General features: G+C 66.2%; 6 protein-coding genes across 6 annotated transcripts in view; 3 read left to right on the top strand and 3 right to left on the bottom strand.

Moving 5' to 3' along the window:
• Positions 1–1,125: 1,125 nt before the first annotated feature.
• EMIHUDRAFT_113281 (hypothetical protein) lies at positions 1,126–1,910 on the top strand (the record flags this gene model as incomplete). Its single annotated transcript, XM_005782880.1, has 2 exons — positions 1,126–1,221; positions 1,407–1,910. The coding sequence occupies 2 exons, from the start codon at positions 1,126–1,128 to the stop codon at positions 1,908–1,910; spliced, it is 600 nt and encodes a 199-aa protein (XP_005782937.1).
• Positions 1,911–3,199: 1,289 nt separating this feature from the next.
• On the bottom strand, positions 3,200–3,712 carry EMIHUDRAFT_365435 (hypothetical protein; the record flags this gene model as incomplete). The annotated part of the gene is made up of 1 exon (XM_005782881.1): positions 3,200–3,712. A coding segment is annotated over one exon (513 nt), but the record flags the coding sequence as incomplete, so codon positions are not given.
• A 3,038-nt stretch (positions 3,713–6,750) lies between these two features.
• Positions 6,751–8,126, bottom strand: EMIHUDRAFT_232870 (hypothetical protein; the record flags this gene model as incomplete). The annotated part of the gene is made up of 4 exons (XM_005782882.1): positions 6,751–7,104; positions 7,186–7,350; positions 7,429–7,644; positions 7,746–8,126. The coding sequence occupies 4 exons, from the start codon at positions 8,124–8,126 to the stop codon at positions 6,751–6,753; spliced, it is 1,116 nt and encodes a 371-aa protein (XP_005782939.1).
• A 5,840-nt stretch (positions 8,127–13,966) lies between these two features.
• EMIHUDRAFT_56115 (hypothetical protein) lies at positions 13,967–14,713 on the top strand (the record flags this gene model as incomplete). The annotated part of the gene is made up of 3 exons (XM_005782883.1): positions 13,967–14,155; positions 14,231–14,355; positions 14,491–14,713. Coding segments are annotated over 3 exons (537 nt in total), but the record flags the coding sequence as incomplete, so codon positions are not given.
• A 1,751-nt stretch (positions 14,714–16,464) lies between these two features.
• EMIHUDRAFT_232873 (hypothetical protein) lies at positions 16,465–17,851 on the top strand (the record flags this gene model as incomplete). Its single annotated transcript, XM_005782884.1, has 4 exons — positions 16,465–16,817; positions 16,895–17,076; positions 17,266–17,441; positions 17,540–17,851. The coding sequence occupies 4 exons, from the start codon at positions 16,465–16,467 to the stop codon at positions 17,849–17,851; spliced, it is 1,023 nt and encodes a 340-aa protein (XP_005782941.1).
• Positions 17,852–18,149: 298 nt separating this feature from the next.
• EMIHUDRAFT_113285 (hypothetical protein) overlaps positions 18,150–19,168 on the bottom strand; it is a gene marked incomplete at both ends in the record, with an annotated part of 2,738 nt that continues 1,719 nt past the window's right edge. The window contains one exon of the mRNA XM_005782885.1: positions 18,150–19,115. Coding sequence (XP_005782942.1) covers positions 18,150–19,115 — 966 coding nt within the window. The remainder of the gene's footprint in view (positions 19,116–19,168) is intronic.

Consider the following 19,168-nt stretch of genomic DNA (forward strand, 5'->3'; position numbering starts at 1 on the left):
CAGGAGAGGGGAAGGGAAGGCGGCTCAAGCGCACGAAGGAGCCGGACGGGGCCCGACGAAGAACGACGGCCCAGGAGGAAGAGGCCCACAGAGAGGCCAGGAAGCCCCGGCGGGACACCGCACAGGGCCGGAGAGCTCCCTCACAGGACCCCCACGGCCTCAAGCCGGACTCTCCTGTTCTTCTGGTTCCTCTCGGCGACGCCCAATGCGTGCGCCGGCGTGGGGAGTGTGCGTGCGCGCGCGTGTGTGAGATGAGGATTGTGGCAGGCTGGCTGCTGCTGATGTGGGCAAGTGTGCTCTGTGTGCGGCGCTGCGCTGGCGTGCGATGCGCGCGTGCTGTGCGCGTGTGCGTGTTGGAATCGCGCGTGCGTCTGCGTGTGCTGCGCGCGCGCCGGCGTGTGCTGTGCGCTGTGCTCTGTTGTGCGCCTGTTTGTGCAGCTGGGAGGCGCAGCTTTGGCTGGCAGGGCTGCGCGGTGGGCTGCGGCGTGCTGCGGGTGGTCGCGCGCCTGCCTGATGGTGTACGGCGGCCGCGCAGCCCGCCCGACCGGGTCGTCGGCGGCCCAGGGCGCGAGCATGCGGTCGGCGCTGCATGTGAGGCTGCTGCGCGGCTGGCGCGTATGTTTCCGTGTGGTGAGGGACGCGCGTATGTGTTCACGCTGCGGGCGCGGGCGGGCGCGGGGGGCGGCGCGGTCTCACCGCGGTCCGACGTCGGTTGGTCTTCGGCGTGGCGAGGGCGGGCGCGCAGAGAGGCCTTGCCGCCATCGCGTTGCCGCGAAGGAAAAAGAAAAAACTCATAGGGAAGCCTGATGAGGTACTGGTTTCTTTGCCCAGGGCTGGCCTACGGCCCGTGCTGGATCAGCTGAGCAAGGTTTGGGGAGAATCCCCCGGTCAGATCTTCAGATATTTTGATGGATGACCGAAAATGGGCAAAAACGGGATGATATCTCTCTCTCTCTCTCTCTCTCTCTCTCTCTCTCTCTCGCACACACACACACACACACACACACACACACACACACACACACACACACACACACACACACACACACACACACACACTCACCATTCGCGGATGGTGTACGCTTGAGATCGTCGAGAGAATCGATGTCTGCGGGTCGAGACCAAATGCCAGGGGCAGCTGGGGGCAGGGCCATCCTCGGAGTACTCGACGGCCTCGCCGCACAGAGACTGTATGTCGTCGGCCAGCGTGGGGAGCAGCGGGTGCGCGTCTCGGTTGTTGAGCCACCGCGCCGAGCCCGCGTCAAAGTCGTACCGGAGCGGGCCACGCACCGTGGCGCCCACACACACTCGTCCCGCCTCGTCCTGCCCGTCCTGCTTAATCTGCCCACATGCCATCGAAGCCAGCTGCTCCCGCTCGGCCAGCAAAACCCGCCTACAAGCTGCAGGGCTCGCGCAAGCGTCGTCGGCACTGCACTGGCTTGCGGTTGCTCGCGCTGCTCGGCGCGCTCCTGGCCGCCGGTGCGGCAGCGGCGTTCCACGCGCGGCCGCAGCTGTGGGACACTCTCAAGGAGGCGGCGGGTCTCCGGCGGACGCGGCGCTGGGCGAAGCTGGCGGAGCAGCAGGCGGCCGCGGCGGCCGCGACCACCAAGAAGGCAGAAGCGGCGCCGTCCGTGGCGACGCGCCTCTTTGAGCGCGCCGCCCTGCCGCTAGTCCGCGAATACATCATTTCGCACTATGACGACTTTGCGGCCTCCAAACTGACGTTTCGCGACCTGAAGGAGCACCTCGGGAGCGCGATGGGGATGACCTACGAGGAGCTCAAGAGCGACGAGCTCTCTGCAGTGATTGAGGACGCCGTGGACGCCATCTCCACAAAGTGCGATAGCGGAAAGACGGACCGGGAGCAGTGCGCGTCAATGCTGGGGTATGTCCCGACGGGCGAGGCGTAGAGGGTCGGGCCCATACACCAGACCGCTCCACTAGAACGCACCGACGCACCAGAATCGCGGCGCCAGTGTTTGAATCCGGCCGTTGACACAGCCGTTACACACGGCTGAAATCAGGGCCAACTCGGCGCATTCAGATTCACACCTCTGCACGGCACCTCTGTTCACGCCTTTATATGTTGTCACACAAAAGCGGTGTGTCGGTGTCGAGGGCTCGGCGGGAGCCGGGAGGCGTTTGAGAGAGAGCCGCACACCCGCACGTGCCGCAGGCGGCATGTTTTGCGAGTATATGGGACACGATGTCTCAAATATGAGGGGTTTTGACTCCTACCGGCTCCTGACGCTATTCCTGGCAGCTCTTATGACCAGGATCAGTAGTGCTATGATACAGGGTGCCCATGCTAGCGCAGGAGCTGCCACACTCGCCCGGACCGTCCCCTTCTGGGGCCGGTTCCGCAGCCCGCGAGAGCCGACAGCGGGGCCGTGCCGCGGGTGCCTACTGCCGAGTGCCACAAACACTGCGCCGTCCCGCCATCACCTACAGGCTGTCTTGTGTGATGGTTGGGATGTCCAAACGCCACCATCTTGGCTCTTGCGACCTCAAACCCTCGAGCTGTATGGGTGGTCCTGACGTCGACAGACGCCCAATGACCACGGTGAAGCTGAGCCGGAACGCGTCGACAAGTCTCGCCTGAGCCCGTGGCGGTCGCCGGCTGGGTCGCTGTGCACGGGCCGGTACCTCAGGCGTCACCTCCGCAGCCTCAGGTCTCACACTCCATCACCTCCGCCAGGACGCTGTCGGTGGCACGCTCGGCGGCGAGTTTGTGGCAGCCCCACAGCGAGCGCGGCGTCGAGCCTAATCGGTCTGGTCGGTCGGCCGCACTCACCGGGTGCCAGGGAGTGCGGCCGACACGCGAGCGGTGCTTCCTGGCAGCGCGCGCCGGCTGTGGGGCTGCCACAAACTCGAGACACGCTTTTTTGGGACATTTTCGACGCTTTTGTCCCATATACTCGCAAAACATGCCAGGCACACGGTGGCCTGTCCCGCGTGTATGTCCGAGTGACCACAGACCCTCTGCGAAGTCACTCTGGCTCGGCGCGAGGCGTCTCGCGCGCGGCTGCTCCTTGTAAATACAAAACGAAGACACATTACACTACATACACACACACACGACCCCGAGAGCGTGTTTTCACATTTCAGTGTTTTATCACTTCCCTTTGGCCGCACGCCAGTCCGCATAGTCGGCCGATGAGAGTTCGTAGGCCCAGTGAAGCAGCGTCTGCCGGATCACGGGGCTGACGGCCACGTCGTCCCAACGCCCCGAGCCCCTCTGGACCGCGCCGCACAGCTGGTTGCGCCACCGGCCGCGGCTCGAGGCGCACGCGCGCCAGCGGGCGATCTGGCGCGCGTCGTCTGCAGAGCGTCGGCCGCAGAAGAAGCGGCAGTACCACTGGAACCAGCCCCTCGGGTCTTGGGCATGGATCCAGCCCTTGCTCTCCCACTCCCTCTGCCCGAAGCCAGACTTGACTCGATAGGCGTTGGTCGTCACGTTGTAGCGGCGCGAGAGGTACAGGCTCTCATCGGCCTCAAACCACTCGGCTGGGAACTCGGCGTGGTCGATGGCGATGTCGCGCGAGAAGATACCAGCCTTGCCACCTCGAGGGTTGAAGTAGCAGCCTCCAAAGATGCCCTTACGGATGCACTCGGCTGGCGTCAGCGACGGGGTGAACTCCGGTGCGTCGGCGAAGCAGAGCTTGCCATCGGATGTCTTGGTGCCATCGTGCAGAGCATCCCATCGCGGCGCGGGTGCGTCCGGAGGGTCCTCGAGCAGCGTGTAGCGCTCTCCGCCATTCGGCGCGGCCGCACCCACAGGCATAGTCCCAGCGCCGCGGTTGATGACGGCTGCACCGCGCTGCCGTGCGGCTTTGACCGCCGCGACGCCGGCGGCGCGGCCACGCTCGTTTGCAGCATCAACTACTGCTGAAGAGGCTGCGCGTTTCATCTACGAGGCTCGTCACGCTGCCAGGGTGAAAATACACGTCCCAGGGCCCCACAGCGAGAGCGCCCAAAACGAAAAAAGGCGGCGAGGGCACACTAGGCAGGCAGACGACTGGCACTAACACAAAACCCGATAGGCGCTCCAAGTGCTCCAACTTCAGCGGAAATCAAGGATCGCCATCCACGCTTCGGTCCTTATCGGCTGACAAACCGCCCCCCTCCCCTTTTGCCCCGCTTACCTCCGATGGCGGCTCGATCCGCGGCTGCCTCCATCACCTTCGCCGTCACCGATGTCGAGAGCGCAAGCTCGCGCAGCTCCGTGTGCGCGTTGACCTGTACAGTGTCGCCCTCCTCGTCCGTGTAGTAAAGCTTGAACGGAAGTGTGACCCCCAGCTCCGCCTCGAGGGCGCTGGCGAGCGCCTCCCCAAATTCTGCCGGCGACGACACCCCTCGAAGCGGTAAGCGCACTTCGCCCAACGCCTGACCGCCGCGCAGCACCCGCACGCGCCCCTCCTTTGGCCGCGCCCGCGGCTTGACGGCGCCGGCGCGCGCCTCCGTCGGGGCCACCACCGGCACCGCGTGCACGCCGCGCCGGCGCAGCATAAGCCGCTGCAGCACACCGAGTAGGCCACGCTGCCGGGCATAGTAGAGCGCCATGCCAAAGACGAGCAGCACTCCCCCGCTCACGATGCCAGCCGGCCCGCCCATCGGCCCTCCTATCACGCCGCCGACTGGCCCGCCGCCCGTTTCCGCCTCTGGTGGCCGTCGCTCCCCGCTCAAACGCGCGACAGTCGGAACTCGAGCAAGAACGTCGCCACCGAGCCGCGTTATGGGCGGTGGGGGCGGCGAGGGCGGCCGGAAGAGCAACGGCGGCGGCGGCGGTGAGGGTGGTGGAGGCGGCCGCGGCTTGGGCGGCGAGGGCGGCGGCGGCGGCGACGGGCTCGGGGGCGGCGAGGGCGGCGGCGAGCCAAGGCTGCCGCAGCTAAAGCTCAGCCGCGGCGGCCGCTCGCCGCGCACCGCGCAGCCAAAGGACTCACAGCAGATCCACGGCTGCATCACAAGTGCAAAGGTGACCGTCGTGGAGGAGAAGTCGACGACGCGCACGTTTTGGCACGCATGCTTCGGGATGGCGATGTCCTCGGTGTGGAAGTCGACCGTTACCGTCTTCTCCGCCTCCCACCCATCAACCAACACCTCCATGTAGAAGCCGCCGGTCCACGTGTCTTTGGCCGCGGTGTCTGGATCCTGCAGCCTGTCCGCATTGACCTCGGCGCAGCCCTTGGCCTGAGCAGAGAAGACGTGCTTCTTCTTCTTGGGTGCCGCTGTCACAGCCGCGCCCGAGTGCGCCTCGTTCCAGCCGTCGCTCATAGGCGCGGCGTCGACTTTTGAGTTTTGCGGCCGCGGGAGTGTGTTTGTCGGCGGGCGCTTCCCTGTGATCTGTGATCTGTAAAAGGGTCCGCCCCCAGGCGCATTTTGTATACCGAGGCGGTGCCCGGTGCCGAACCTGTCGGACTTTAGGACAGCATTGTAGATCCCCTGGGCGAGGGCGGTGGTGGTGTCCCCGTCGCGCGTCGGGAGGGGGCTGTCGCAGTGCCAGTGGTGGTCTACGTCACCCCGACAGCGGCCCGGCGGGTTCGGCTTAGGCCTCACCTGTTTTACGTTATTGCAACAGCCCCGTCGGAGCACGGAGGTAGCTTCCCTGTTCTATCATCACCTCCGTGTTCACTCGAGTGGTTTCACGCATCACACCGGGATCACAGTTCACGGACTGGTTGGGTAGTAGTCTAAGTTTCGAGCCTCGACGCCTAGCGGGTCTAAGTGTGCTGGGGTGCTTGCGCGCTGGGGTGCTTGCGCGGTCTAAGATCAGCGGGAGCCTCTTACATCGGCTAAGTCGGCCGTGGCACGGCCTGGGGCCAAGAGGCTCCCACCGTGATCGATACAGTACGGCGCTCCGCCCAAATTTTCTTCGCCTGCGGCGGGCGCCTACTAAAATCCGGATCGATCCTCCTCATGCCTCAGCAATTGCCGCTCAGCATCCTCCCCTTCCGATTCTCGTTGCTGCTTCTTGAGCGCAATCTCTAGCCAAACATTTCTCACAAACAGCCTCAAGCTCAAACAAACGCATGTCAGAGAAGCCTGTGTATGCTGGTCCTCTTTGAACGATCCGCGCGTGAAGGTAGGAAGCATAGGACCTTGTTGGCAGCAGCCAGCTTGTTGCGCTGCTTCGTTGCGATGAGCTGATTGGGATCACAGAAGTGCATATCCATGCCAAAGCACCGCCACGATCTTGAAGCAGAACACATCGCAACCGCATCGTCCGCACTGCCATCAGCATGCCGCGCCCGCCGCTTCGCCGCAGCCGCCTTACGGCACGCATAGCGGCAGCACATGGTACGGTGCGCGTACTTGAGCAGGACTTGCGCGCCGCAAGTAGCGCACTGGCCCTGGGAGAAGGCGATATGGCGTCGTGTGCGGCATACGTTGGTCGGGACGAGTCCAGGTATTTTTCGGGTAAACCTGGACTTTTGCAGGTATACCCGGGGTTTACCCGGAGTTGGCCTTATGTCGTCTAAGTTCATGGCCCCCGACCATACAGCGTCTAAGTCTGAGCCCGGCTCCGTGCGGGGGCTAAGTTGAGCGCTCGCTCGCTGCAGAGGCTAAGTGTAGAGGAAGAGGCAAGAGCCTGCCCTCTCATCAGCCCTACTACCCAACCATTGTTCACGGACACGCCCTCACGGTATATAACCCATTTAAGTGCCGCGCTAACACCCACGTGAAACAACCAACGTAAATTCAAACCTCCAACGCCGACACCTCTCGAAGCGGCACATTGATCATTGTATCTCACCTCTCTTCCACGCTCGCCTCGATCTGCCGCCCCACATGCGTTCCCCTCCGGCTCTGCCGCACCACCAGCCGGTCTCCCGGCCGCACCTCCGTCACGCTGCGCGCCGACACCTCGCCGCCGCCGCCCTCGACGAGCAGCCGCACCGTCTCCGCCTGCTGCAGGAAGACCTGCCCCTTTGCGCCCTCCACCTCGAAGGAGACCAACAGCAGCGGCCGCGGCTCGACTTTGCAGCGGCCGACGGTGAGCGGGCGCGAGCCGCCGCGGGCGTCGGCGGCGAGCACGCGGTCGCCCGCAACAACCTCCTCGAGGTACTTTGTGCGCCCATCGGCCAGAAGGACGTACGAGTGAACCTGGGCTCGCAAGGCGCGTGCGTCGGAGGGGTCCGAGCACTCTTGAAGGATCGCGACGGGGCGTGTGCGCGAGGCGGGCACCGGCCCGGCGTTGACGCGAAAGGGCCGCGCCGGGACAAGCTCGCCTTCGATGGTCTCGCCGTGGACGAGGGCGAGCAGCTTGGCGGACGAGCCAACGAGCGCGCCTTCACCCTGCCGGAGCAAGCTGGTGAAATCGAGCGCCACTCGGTCACCGACCCCTCCCGCCTGCGGGACGAGTCATGGACGCGTCCTGAACGCGGGCGGAGGGTCGGACTCGAGAGGCTCGAGGACTCAAGCCTCCACCGACGTGACCACGCCGACGGCTAGCCCCTCCGCCTCGCTGCCCGCAGCGGCGCCCGCAGCGCGGGGCTCCTCTCGCTCCGCCCGCTGGGCGCGCGCGATGGCGCCCGCCTCCCACAGCGCCTCCCCCTCCGCGTCTTCGGGCGGAGAGAGCACGAGCGCATCTGCTCCAAGCTCGAGAGCGAACGCGAGCCCCGGAACGTGGCCGGCGGTGAGCGCCTACTCGCAGCTGTGATGCGGTGAAAATCAGAACTCGCGCCCGTGCTTCGTCGGCGGTGGCGCGCCGTGGCCGCCAGCCGCGTCGGGGTGGAGTGACAGACTGATATCACGTTCTCTGCCGGGATCATCGTCCACTCGTCCTCTGAGGTGGTGTCGAGATGGACCCAGTTCACCGAGCCGACGGCCGACATCGCCGCCGCCTGACCGGCCGGGTCGGAAGCTTGGACTCGGAGGCCCACGCGCTCGCCGGAAGGCGTGAGCAGCGCCGCCGACGGCTCGTCCGGCGCCAGCGGCGCACCAAAGAAGGCGGTGCACGGCGGCGCCTCCATCCACTCGGGCGACAGGCCCGTGACGAGCATCGCGTCCACCGGCGACGCGGCGGCCTGCTCACACTTGGCGAGAGCGCTTGCGAGGTCGGGCGGGAGGATCGCCCGGAGGTCGGCCCAGATCTGCATCGAGCGGAGCGAGGAGGCGAGGAGCATCAGCTGTTCACAGATAGGTTGATAAGAAACAAGAAGCTCACACCGAGCAGCGAGGAGAGACTGCGGTAGACGGCGCTTCAGCCCGGAGTTTATGGGCGGGCGGGCGGGCGGGCGGGCGGGGGGGGGGGGTCTTTGTCAGTGTATGTAGCTCTTACGTACGTACCCGAAGGTGAACTGCTGACAGGGTTTGCAATGAGGAGCGATCCGAACGTGGTATTCGGGTGATCAGATCACTACCGCCGAAACGCAAGAGCACTGCGACGGATCGGCTCATGCTAGCATCCACCTACCTCGCGGGCCGATGTTCTGGCCCAGCGAGGCTGCTGCGGAGCACTCGCGGGCCGATTTCTGGCCCAGCGAGGCCGCTGCGGGACACACCGGCGGCTCGGTTCGCTCCTCAACGCAAACTCGGTCGAGCAAGAAGTCAGGTGTGTGTGTGAAGGCGGCGCGGCACGGTAAGGGTCGGCGGTACGGCGGCCACAGCGGCAACGGCAACGGACGGAAGGTAGGCGGTACGGCGGCACGGCGGTAACGGAAGGCAGGGGGGACGGCGGGCTAAACGGCAAGGGCGGCGCGGCACGGAGGAAGGAGCGGCACGGTAAGGAACGGCGGCACGACGGCAGACCACGCGGCAGCGAACGGCTGAGCATTGGGCGGCGGGGGTCAAACGGCTAGCGGGGGACGAGGGTGAGGCGAGGGTGGCAGCGGTTCGGATCACGAGGAAGTAGAAAGTCGGGCGCGAGCGGCGAGCAAGCGGCAAGTGAGTAAGGCGACGGGAGGGTGACGAGGCAGGGAAGCGGCGGCACGGCGGCAACGGCAGAACGGAAGGGCACTGGATGGCGGGTCGGACGGCTGAGCGGGGGCGGCAGCAGGAAGGAGGCTAGGCGGCGGTACGGCGAGGGGAGGGGGGAGGGGGGTGGCGGATGGATCACGAGGAAGTAGAGATTCGGGCGGGCGCGAGCGAGCGACGAGGCGGCGGGAGGGTGAGGCGAGGGGGGTGGCGGGTGGATCACGAGGAGGTAGAAAATCGGGCGCGAGCATGTGAACTGCGCGCGGGCCTTCTAGGCCCGCGGGTAGTCTCACCCCATCCCCAGGGCCTCCAGGGCTCGCACCTCTCAACCTCTCACAGACCAGCGCATAGCGCCATAGGACGTATTTTATTGTCAATAACAAGGCTGTGCACGAACGGCGCGAGCGAGGCGGCGGGAGGGTGACTAGGCGAGGGTGGCGGATGGATCACGAGGGAGTAGAAATTCGGGCGATCGGCGGGAGGGTGAGGCGAGGGTGATGGCGGGAGGAGGGGGCGAGGGCGAGGGCGGGCAAGCGATAGGCGAGACGACAGGGCGGCGGGCAATTTGTTCGGTCACCTCGTGCAAGCCCCACCCGGCTGGCGAGTGGGCTTGGGGGCGTGCCGCCCTGCTTGCTCTAGGTGAAACGTCTAAAGGACGAAGATGCACGGAGGTGCGACCAACTCCGCACGACGGGCGGAGAAGACGGGCACTAGACCAGGGAGGACTGGGAGAGTGTGGATGGAGGGACACGTGTGGTTCAGACGTCCCCCCCTTCGACGTAGTCGAGTCACTCACATGGAAAGAGAGGAAGTGTCCCTCTCGATGGAGCATGGAACATGCATGAGGAGAGTCCGTGGCTCTCGGGCGGCGCGCGACGCGGGCGCGTGGCGAGCGGCATGGCGCGTGTGCTCATGGCTCGGCGAAGGAGACTCGCTTCCCGTCTGATGGGGAGAGAGGTTCCTTGACATTCATGATCTTGTCTCGCAGCTCGAAGAAGCGCTGGGGCTTGAGCGGCTTCGTGAAGTACGTAGTCCGCGAGATTCTTGTCGCTGCGGACGAAGGGGACGCAGATCTTGGCCTCCTCGATCGCTTCGCGGATGAAGAAGTGGCGCCGCTCGACGTGTTTGAGCTTGCCGTGGTTCTCGGGGTTGTAGGCAGAGGCGATAGCGGCCTGGTTGTCGCAGTACTGCTTGGTGGGCGGGGCCTCGGGCGGGTTGATGACCTCGCCGTCCTTGACGTACGACTCGAGCTCGGCCTTCAGGCGACGGTAGCTCAGCACGTCTTTGGTTGCCTCGGAGGCAGCCATGATCTCGGACTGGCAAGACGAGAGTGCGATGGAGGGCTGCTGGACGCTGCGCCAGTGAACGATGGCCTGCCACATGAGGACGATCCACCCGGACGTGGACCTACGCGTCTCCCAGCTAGCGTCACTCATGGCGATGAGGTCGTCGTTCTCATGCTCGCCGTCCCGGCTCGGCTCGTAGGTTAGGCCGATGTGGGGATGGTGGCGGAAGTACTCGAGGAAACAGAACATCTCCTCAAAGACGTCGTCGGTGGGCTTGGCCATGCACCGGCAGAGAAGGCCGAAGGCGAGCGCCCCGTCGCAGCGCGTGTTGGTGACGATGTAGCTTGCGACGCCGCAGAAGCACTGGCTGAGGTGGACGTCGCTCGTCGGCAGGGTCGCACTCGGTGGGCGTCGTCACATGCGGCAATGACCCTTTCGGCAATCTGGGGCGTGTACGGCGGCATGTTGGCGTGTCGGACGGGTCCGCGTAGGCGACCGATGAGCTTCTCGCGGAACTGCTCATCGAATCGGCGGGCGTACTGCTCCTGCGAGACGTGGACGGAGCCGTCGTGGCGCCTGGTGACCTGGATGTTGAGGATATCGGAGAGCTCGCCCTCGTCATCGGATTTCCAGTTCTTGTCCATGTCGGCGATGAAGCGCCCGTAGATGCTGTCCTCGACGGGCACGCCGTCGTCGTCGGCAGCGTTGGGTGGATAGAACATGATTAGGTCATCGACGTACGTCGATCTTTTTTTTCTATGGGGGAGTGATAGCAACAGTGCTCTGTGCGGTAGTAGAAGACACTGAGGTCGGCCTGGGACTGGATGAGGCCAGCCCCGCCCTCGGCGCGGGGACGCGTGAGCCAGTAGTAGAAGTCGCGCTGGAAGCGACGGCCGGCCTGCTTCATCCCGTACAGTGGCTTGAGGAGGACGCAGATCTTGGGCTTGCCGTGCTCGTCAAAAGCGTGGACATGTCCGGCTGGCTGGTACATGAAGGCGATCTCGCCGTGCTCGAGGCAGCCCTGCAGGAAGGCGGCGACGAGGTCGCGGCGTCGCATGCGTAGTCCGCGACGGGCGGCGAGGTTGAGGAGGACGCGCAGGGTGTCCATGTGTAGGACCGACTGGAAGGTCTGGTTGTAGTCGACGCCAAAGGTTTGTCCGGGCCTTTTGCACACCTGTGCGCTTGGTCGTGTAGACCTCTTGGGCGCGGTTGATGTGCAACTCGGGGAGCCCGTACTCGCGGGCAAGGGCTCGAGCCTCGGGGATGGAGGCATAATACCACGTCGCCTCGCAGTCGATGCACTGCTGGCGAGTAAGGTTACCTCGGAGGAATTCGGCTAGGTGGTCGGGGTCGTTGGGCTTCCCGCTGTGGTTGCCCAGCTCTTTGTACTCGGAGGTGAGCCAGCCGCTGTCGCCCCGCTGGGCGTCCTGGGCCATCGCCTGCTTGTGCCCCTTTGGGTCTCGAGCTGACGGGACGACGCCGGCGGCGAGGAGGCGAGGTTTGCCTCCTGTCTCTCTGCGGAGAATCATTCCCTCGAGGGGCCACAGGCCCTGGTCGAGGGCGGCGGCGAGGGAGCAACCGTGGCCGTAGAGGCCCGGCGGGAGGCGATCGTGAGCGATGCCGGCAGCCGCGATGGCGTTGAAGGCGGGACGGCGACGGCTGATGGCGCCGGCAAGTGTCCCACGCCGGTGAGCGGAGGTGCCTTGGCACAGTGTGCCGATCTCGCCACAAAGGTGAGGATGTCGGTGTGGCGACGGCGGCGCCGCCGGCGACGGCGATGCACTCCTCGGCGAGGTAGCGACTGTACTCGCCTGGCTGGGCGGAGGCGGTAGAGTCGCGCACTGCCCGCTGCCCCTTGCCCTGGATTTGAGGCTGAGGGGCGGGTTGCGGCAAGCGTGCGGCGGGCGGCTGGATGTGCTCGTGCCCGGGAGGCGAACAGCTGTCGTCTCCCAGAGCCCGGCGGTGGGCTTGGCCCTTCCTCGCGCGTAGAAGTGTGTTGGAAGACCCCGCGGCCCTGCAGGATGCAGATGGGGCAGTCGCGCGCGGGGCCGCGTCGGGCTGGAGGCGTACCGCCAGCGGCGCCAGCGCCTCCGGTCTGCCGTGGCGTCCGTCGATGTTGAGCGGAAGACCAGGATGCGGCAAGCAGCTCGACGATCTTGGCAACGCGGGGGTCCTCGTCGTCGCCGCGGGCCTGGTCGGCTCCACGGCTGGCCGCGGCGGCCAGCGCGCTTGTCGGGGTTGGCGCCCCGGGCGCTAGCGCAAAGGGTGAGGCCGTCCCGGTCGTACCGCCGGCAGACCTCGACAATGGCGCTGAGCAGGGAGCGGTACTCGGAATCAGCGGTGTCGGCGTCCTCATCAGCGTTGCCGACCCCCTCGAGAACCTCGGCGTCGTCCAGGTCCTTGATGACGACGCTGCGCATCGCGCAGACGATGGCGCCCAGCGCGATGTCGACATCGGAGCGGAAGGACTCGCTGGTATGCTCGGCGAGGAACTTGGTGAGGAGCGCAGTGAGCTGTGTGGAATTCAGTCGCTCGTCCTCGAGCCAGTCGTTGACGCGGGTAACGCGGCGGACACGCCGCCTGAAGTCGGAGTGGATCCGCCCAGCCTGAGCGCCAAAGCCGGCGGCAAGAAGGGGCTTGACGGCGACGGTCTCGAGGATCAGCCTCTGGAGCTTTGGCCGGACACCAGCGATCGAGGAACGGATAGCAGCTAAGAGGGCAATAGAAGTGCCGCCAGCACCCTGGATCTTGGCGGCTTTCTCGCGGTAGATGGTCCGTAGAGCATCGTCGGCGAAGAAGGTCTTGAGGATCGCTTCTGCGTAGATGGTATCGACCCGCTTGATGACGCGCGGGGCGACGACAATCCCCGCAACGATAGCAGCCTGTTTCTCATTGACGGATTTGTGGACAGCTACGGTCTGCGCGAAGTCGTCGGCAGCAGGCTTCCGCGTGTCGTCGGCGACGAACTCGAGTACGAAGGTGGTAAGTCGGAAAGGTCGCGCAGCTCGAGCTGTTCCAGCTCGTGGCGCGCGCAGCGCACCGCGTCGGCGCTGGTGCTGCAAACGGTGGGCGAGATGTTATCAATGTAGACGGCGCCATTCGTGAGGAAGAAGTAGCCGATGCCCTCGGCGTCCTGTAGTCGGCTCCACTCGAGGAACGTGGCGAGGTTCGCCGCGAGTTCGGGAGGGAGGAGGCCGGGATGAGCTTGAGCTCGGTCTGTAGTGCATTGGCACTCTGTTGAGCGCCTTGCTGGAGTTCCCGAGTTTCGGAATGCACCAAGGTTAAGGTGGGCGTGTCAGGCATGGCCTGGGAAGATGCTAGATGGGATAGCGTGTCGGGCTCCACAAAGGGCTGACGCGACCAGTCGAGTCGCTGCCACGTGCAAGCCCCACCCGGCTGGCGAGTGGGCTTGGGGCGTGCCGCCCTGCTTGCTCTAGGTGAAACGTCTAAAGGACGAAGATGCACGGAGGTGCGACCAACTCCGCACGACGCTCGACGGGCGGAGAAGACGGGCACTAGACCAGGGAGGACTGGGAGAGTGTGGATGGAGGGACACGTGTGGTTCAGACGCACCTTAGGCCGCAAACAGCCGCACGGAGTTGTCATGTGAGCGCCGGAGCGCTGCCGACTCCAAGCAAAAGAAGAAAACGGACGCCACCTCCATCATGCACACGGCGCTCGACGCGACCAGCGCTCGCCAGCACGTCCGCTGCGTGCCGTCCTCGTCCGTGCCGCCGCTGCCGCACAGGTCCCTCGAGCCGGTGGTCACTCCGGGCGAGCCGATTGACGCGGAGCCCGGCTGCCTCCGAGGGCACGGCACGCTGATGCGCGACGACGGCACCCTCGTCGCGACGGTCTCGGGTGTGGTGGAGCGGGTCAACAAGCTCGTGTCGGTCCGACCGCTGCGGGCGCGGTACCACGGCGAGGTGGGCGACGTGGTAATCGGCCGGATTGTCGAGGCGCGCCGCCGCCGCATGGGGAAGGAGGGCACGCAGGATCGGGCTGAGGGAGCACACGCCCTGGCGCAGGTGGGCGCCAAGCGGTGGCGCGCCGACATCAACGGCCGGCAGGACGCCGTGCTCATGCTCGCCTCCATCAACCTGCCGGGAGGAGAGCAGCGGCGGAGGACTGCCGAGGACCAGCTCAACATGCGGTGGGCGGAGCCCGCTGCTGCCACACTCGCAGCTCGCTCGCGGCCGCGCCCCGCTCTCACCCCGCCGCCGCCTCGCGACACCGCGCCGCCCGCCGCCGCCCGCTGACGCCGCCCGCCGCCCTCCGTGCCGCGCAGCCAGTTTTACGTCGAGCACGACCTGCTGTCTGCAGAGGTGCAAGCCTTCTTCCAGGACGGGGCCTCGTCGCTGCACACGCGCTCGCTCAAGTACGGCAAGCTCTCGGGCGGCTCCCTCGTCATCGTCTCGCCCGGCCTCATGAAGCGCCTCAAGCAGCACTTCCACCTCTTTGAGTTTGGCGTCGCCGCAATCTTTGGCATGAACGGCTACGTCTGGGTGTCGCCGGACCGGTCGGGCGGCGCGGCGTCCGGCGCGGGCGACGAGCTGAACGACGTCTCCGACGAGCATCGCGCCGGGGCCGCGCCCGCCGCGCCCGCGACGCTCGAGGAGCGGGAGACGGCCCGGCCGCGAGAGGAGCGCCGGAGCCCTTTCCAGGAAGCTTCTCGGAAGGTGTCCCGTAGGAGCGGGAGAGGGTCTGCCGCGTGAGGAACGCCCTCGTCGCCCTCGACGCGCGCTGCGTGGCCGTCTCGCCCGCCACGGTCGCCGCCGTCTACCGTGCGCCTCCCGCCCCGCCCTCGCACGCACCAGCCCTCGCACTCACTTGCCCCTGCTCCTCGGCCCGAGCCGATGCCACTGCCAGCCCCACCGCCCCGCCCTCCTCCGCTGCGCAGGCGCGTCCCTTCGCGCGAGCCTCTCGCCGCGCGACATGCTGCTGCCTCAGCACATCGCCACCATCGTCGAGCCGGCGCGCGGCCATACGCCCGCCGCGCCACCCGCCCCCTGCTAATTGCCGCCCGCTCCCGCTCCGCGACCGTTCGTCCCTCCCTTACCGACCGCAGGCGCTCGCAGTGCACGGCGGCGGCGGCGCGGCCGCGGCGGCGATGAGCGAGGACGCTGGTGTCTAGGGACGTGGGTGAGGGGCGGCGTGTGTGGTGCTGGTGGGGTGCTTATAGCGCTCTGGGCCGCGTTCGCAAGAAGACTGAGCCGAGCTTAGTTTGTGGTTTGCCGTCCACGCGTGCGCGAGTCGCGATGCGAGCCGAGAGCGCGTGCGCACATTTAGACACACCCCCCCGGCCAAAACTCGCCAGTCGGCCGTCTTCCGTTCAGCTTCATACATGAACTTATGAAAAGCTACATCAGTTCGCGGCCGGGGTCATGTAAAGGCCGCGGGAGGTACGTGCGCCTCACGTCGACCGAACGCGGAACGTCAAAACGCAGCGCACCGACACAACTCAACAGGATCAGCTATGACGTTAACCGCCAGCGATGCTCTGATGTTGCTGTCGTCGGAACCACGCCTACAATATGAGCAGAAGCCTTTGCGCCGATTTGTTGCCTCTCTACGCTCGAGAGATGGTGCGCGCCTGCTCAAGCATCGGTCGACGAAGCACACAGGCCGGCTGCGCCAAAGAACGTGAGAATGCGTGGTTCGTTTTTCTTATGCTTCCTTGGAGCGACCACCGTGCGTTCGGCACCTGCAGGCTTCCTTGGAGCGCTTCCCGTGCGTTCGGCACCTGCAGGGCCGGCGATTTGTGTGCTCGTGGGACCACCATTGCAGCCAGGAAATGACGAGCGAAGCTTCGCAGAGCTCCTTGACCTTGATTACCTCTCACAGACCAGCGCATAGACGTATTTTCTTCTCATAACAAGGCTGTGAACAGGTTCAACTCAAAATTGTTCCACCCTGGCGCTAAAGTTCCTAGGATTCCTACCTCTACCTTCTTCCTTAGAGCGAAGGGGCGAACGATCTTTACCCTTTTTCCTCAGAGCGACGGGGCGAACGATATCAACCTCGAGCTCTGTGTCTTGCTTTGAAAGAACAGAACCCGCAGCGAGACCTCGAGAGAAGGGAACCCCGCCGTGGATTCCAGTGGACCGAAGGCCATTCTCCTCAGAGCACCCTCCTGCCTCGCCCTCGGCAGCATGCCGCTCACCCTCTCTGAGATCGAGGACATCCAGGCGCCCGCGTGCGAGCGGCGAGGGCAGCGACAGCTCGTCTTCTCACCTCGCTCCGCTCGCGCTAGGCGGACCTGATGGCGGACGACGTCGAGATCGACTTTGAAAAGATGAAGCTGTGGGACGCAGACCAAGTGACCTACTACTTTGAAAACGGCGGCGCGGAGCCTCCCGGCGAGTGGACTCCGCCGCCGTGCGTGCCGCTGACGCCGGTGCGAACGCCTGAGGCCTGCATATTCATTGCACACGGAAGCCCGAGCCGCATCCTCGTGCGATCCTTACAGGTGGACGACGCAACCTTCAAAAAGTGGTTCCCAAAGTGGAAGCCGCCCGCCGCGACGCCCAAGTTCCGGCTGGTCTGCTTCCACAACGCCGGCTCCGCCGAGTCGAACTACACCGGCAAGGGCTTGCGCATGCCGAACGACAACCCGTGAGCGCCACTCGCTAGCCTGCGCCACCGAAGCTGTGCCGCCTCTGCGTCGCTGCTGACGTCGCTCTCCGCCGCAGGTTCGTGGTGGCGTGCAACGAGCGCGGCGGCGAGCTGCTCGCCGTCGAGCTCCCTGGCCGCGAGTCGCGCCGCGCAGAGCCGCGTTACAGAACGCTCAGCGTCGCAGCAGAGGCTCTCTTCCCGGTCCTCGCGCCCAAGCTCAACGAGTCGGTGCCGTACGTGGTGGTTGGCCACTCGATGGGTGCGGCTCTCTCGCGCTCTCCCTCTCGCTCCGCGCTCTCTCTCTCTCTCCCTTCCTCGCGCTCTCGCTCTCGCTCTCGCTCTCGCTCTGCTCTCTCTCTCTGCTCTCTCTCTCTGCTCTCTCTGGCTTTCTCGCTCTCTGGGCGCCGAAGCCAGAAGACAGCCACGCTCGCCTCCCGCCCGGTGTCAGGCACGTGGATGCTGTTTGAGACGCTCAAGCTGCTTATGGCGCGCGGGGTGCGGCTGCCCGAGCAGGTTGTTGTCTCCTCCTTCCCTGCGCCGTCGCTGCCTGCGGCGAAGCGGCCGTGGCGCGCAAACAAGGGCATGGACGACGATGCGTTCAAGGAGGAGTGCCGCACGTGGTCGGTCAACGAGGCGGCCTCTCTCCCCCCATCCACCTCTCCCTCCCTCCCTCCCTCCCTCCCTCCCTCCCTCCTTTGGCTCACCCTCACAACCGCCCGCAGGTGGTCTTCTCTGCTGGCATGTGGACCAAGGGCCCGAACTATGAGGCGCTGATGCGCGACGACTTCACGCTCTTCGATGCGTACGAGTACGCGCCAGCTGTCGCGCCGCAGCTGCCGATGCCTGTCTCTGCCTACTACGCGCGCGACGACAAGAACGTCAAGGAGAGCCACGTGGCGACGTGGAAGGACATGACGTGCAAGGATTTCAGGCTGGAGGAGGTGCCGGGGAACCACCTCTTCTTCTACCAGTATGACGTGCGCAACAAGTGGATGGACCGCGTGGTAGAATCTCTGCCCGACGGCTTTATGTGAGACCGCACTGAGAGAGGATACAGCGCGCGCACGGCGACCGGAGAGAAAGCATTGTGATTGTCAGAAGCTCCTGCCTCCTCAGTCACTCCTCACGCGCGCTCACCACCTTGCCTTTTTCGGGGCCGGGGGCGATAGCCGATTCAGAGAGTCTCTTTATGTATCTCGAACACGAAAGTAATAGAGCAAGCCAGTTGGTTGATCATGTGTGCACCGGTTGAGAGATGAGAGGCCAAACAGAGGTACAACGCTGAACGCAGCAGAGATGGCACTTGGCAGAGCGGTGGCTGGAATCTCCCCTCTACCCTGTCACCTCCACCGCGGCGCCGGCCGCTGCGGCAGCAGCCGCCGCCTCGGCCCTCTCGTGCCGGTCCCTCTCCAGCCGCTCCTCGGGTGTGCCGCCGTGCGGCGCCGCGAGGCCGCGCAGCGTGTCGAAGAGCGCCCGCGCGAGTGCCTTGTCGCCGGCGCACACCTCAGCCCACTTGCGCAAGCCGCGGTCGGGGTCCGCAAAGGCGGAGAGCAGGTCGGAGCCCTTTCCCACGCCGAGGCGCGACGTCGCTGCGAACATGCGAGGCACGCGGGGTGGCGCTGCCGCGCACGGCGACGGCGGCTCGAAGCGAAGCGTCAGCGTGGCGTCGGCGTCGCCAGGCCCCGCGAGGGCCGCGGCGCCCTTTTTGAGCGTGGCGAGCAGCGCCGCCCGCCCGCCGCCGCCGCCGCCGCCACCGCCGCACCCCTCGCCCTCCGTGTCGAGGACGCACCCGACGAGCCTCCACCCGGGCGCGACGGCGTGCCGGCACGCGGCGGCGGCGGACGCAAGGGGCGTGCCCGTCGACAGCTTCGAGACGACGGGCGGCGCGTCGTCCGCCGGCGCCGCCGCAGGCTCAAATCCGATCCCCAGCTTCGCTCCGGAAGGCCACTGCGAGCGGCGAAGCGTGAACGCCTCGGCCGTGGGCGTGCCGCCGTCTGGCGTGGCGGCTGCGTTGATCGCGGCCGCCGCCGCGGCGGTGGCCTCCAGCCACCACCGCACCACCTGCACCGTCCCCCAAGTGCACGGGTCGGAGGGCAGCGCCGGCGGAGCGGATCCGTCAGGCGACGCGGCGCGCGCCACCGGCCGCCGCGTCAGCACCCGCGCGCCGCACGGCGCCGCTGCGCCACCGCCGCCTCCGGCCATGCCCACGATGACGCCGCCGCCTCCGCCTCCGCCGTTGGCGTCGCCCGCGCCGGCGCCGACGGCGAGCCCGACGTGGCTGAGCGTGGACATGGCGTGCTCCGCGTCGGCCGAAGAGGGCGAGGCGGTCGCAATCAGCACGAGGCGGCCTG

Source organism: Emiliania huxleyi, assembly GCF_000372725.1.
Source record: "Emiliania huxleyi CCMP1516 chromosome Unknown EMIHUscaffold_185, whole genome shotgun sequence".
Taxonomy (NCBI): Eukaryota; Haptophyta; order Isochrysidales; family Noelaerhabdaceae; genus Emiliania; species Emiliania huxleyi.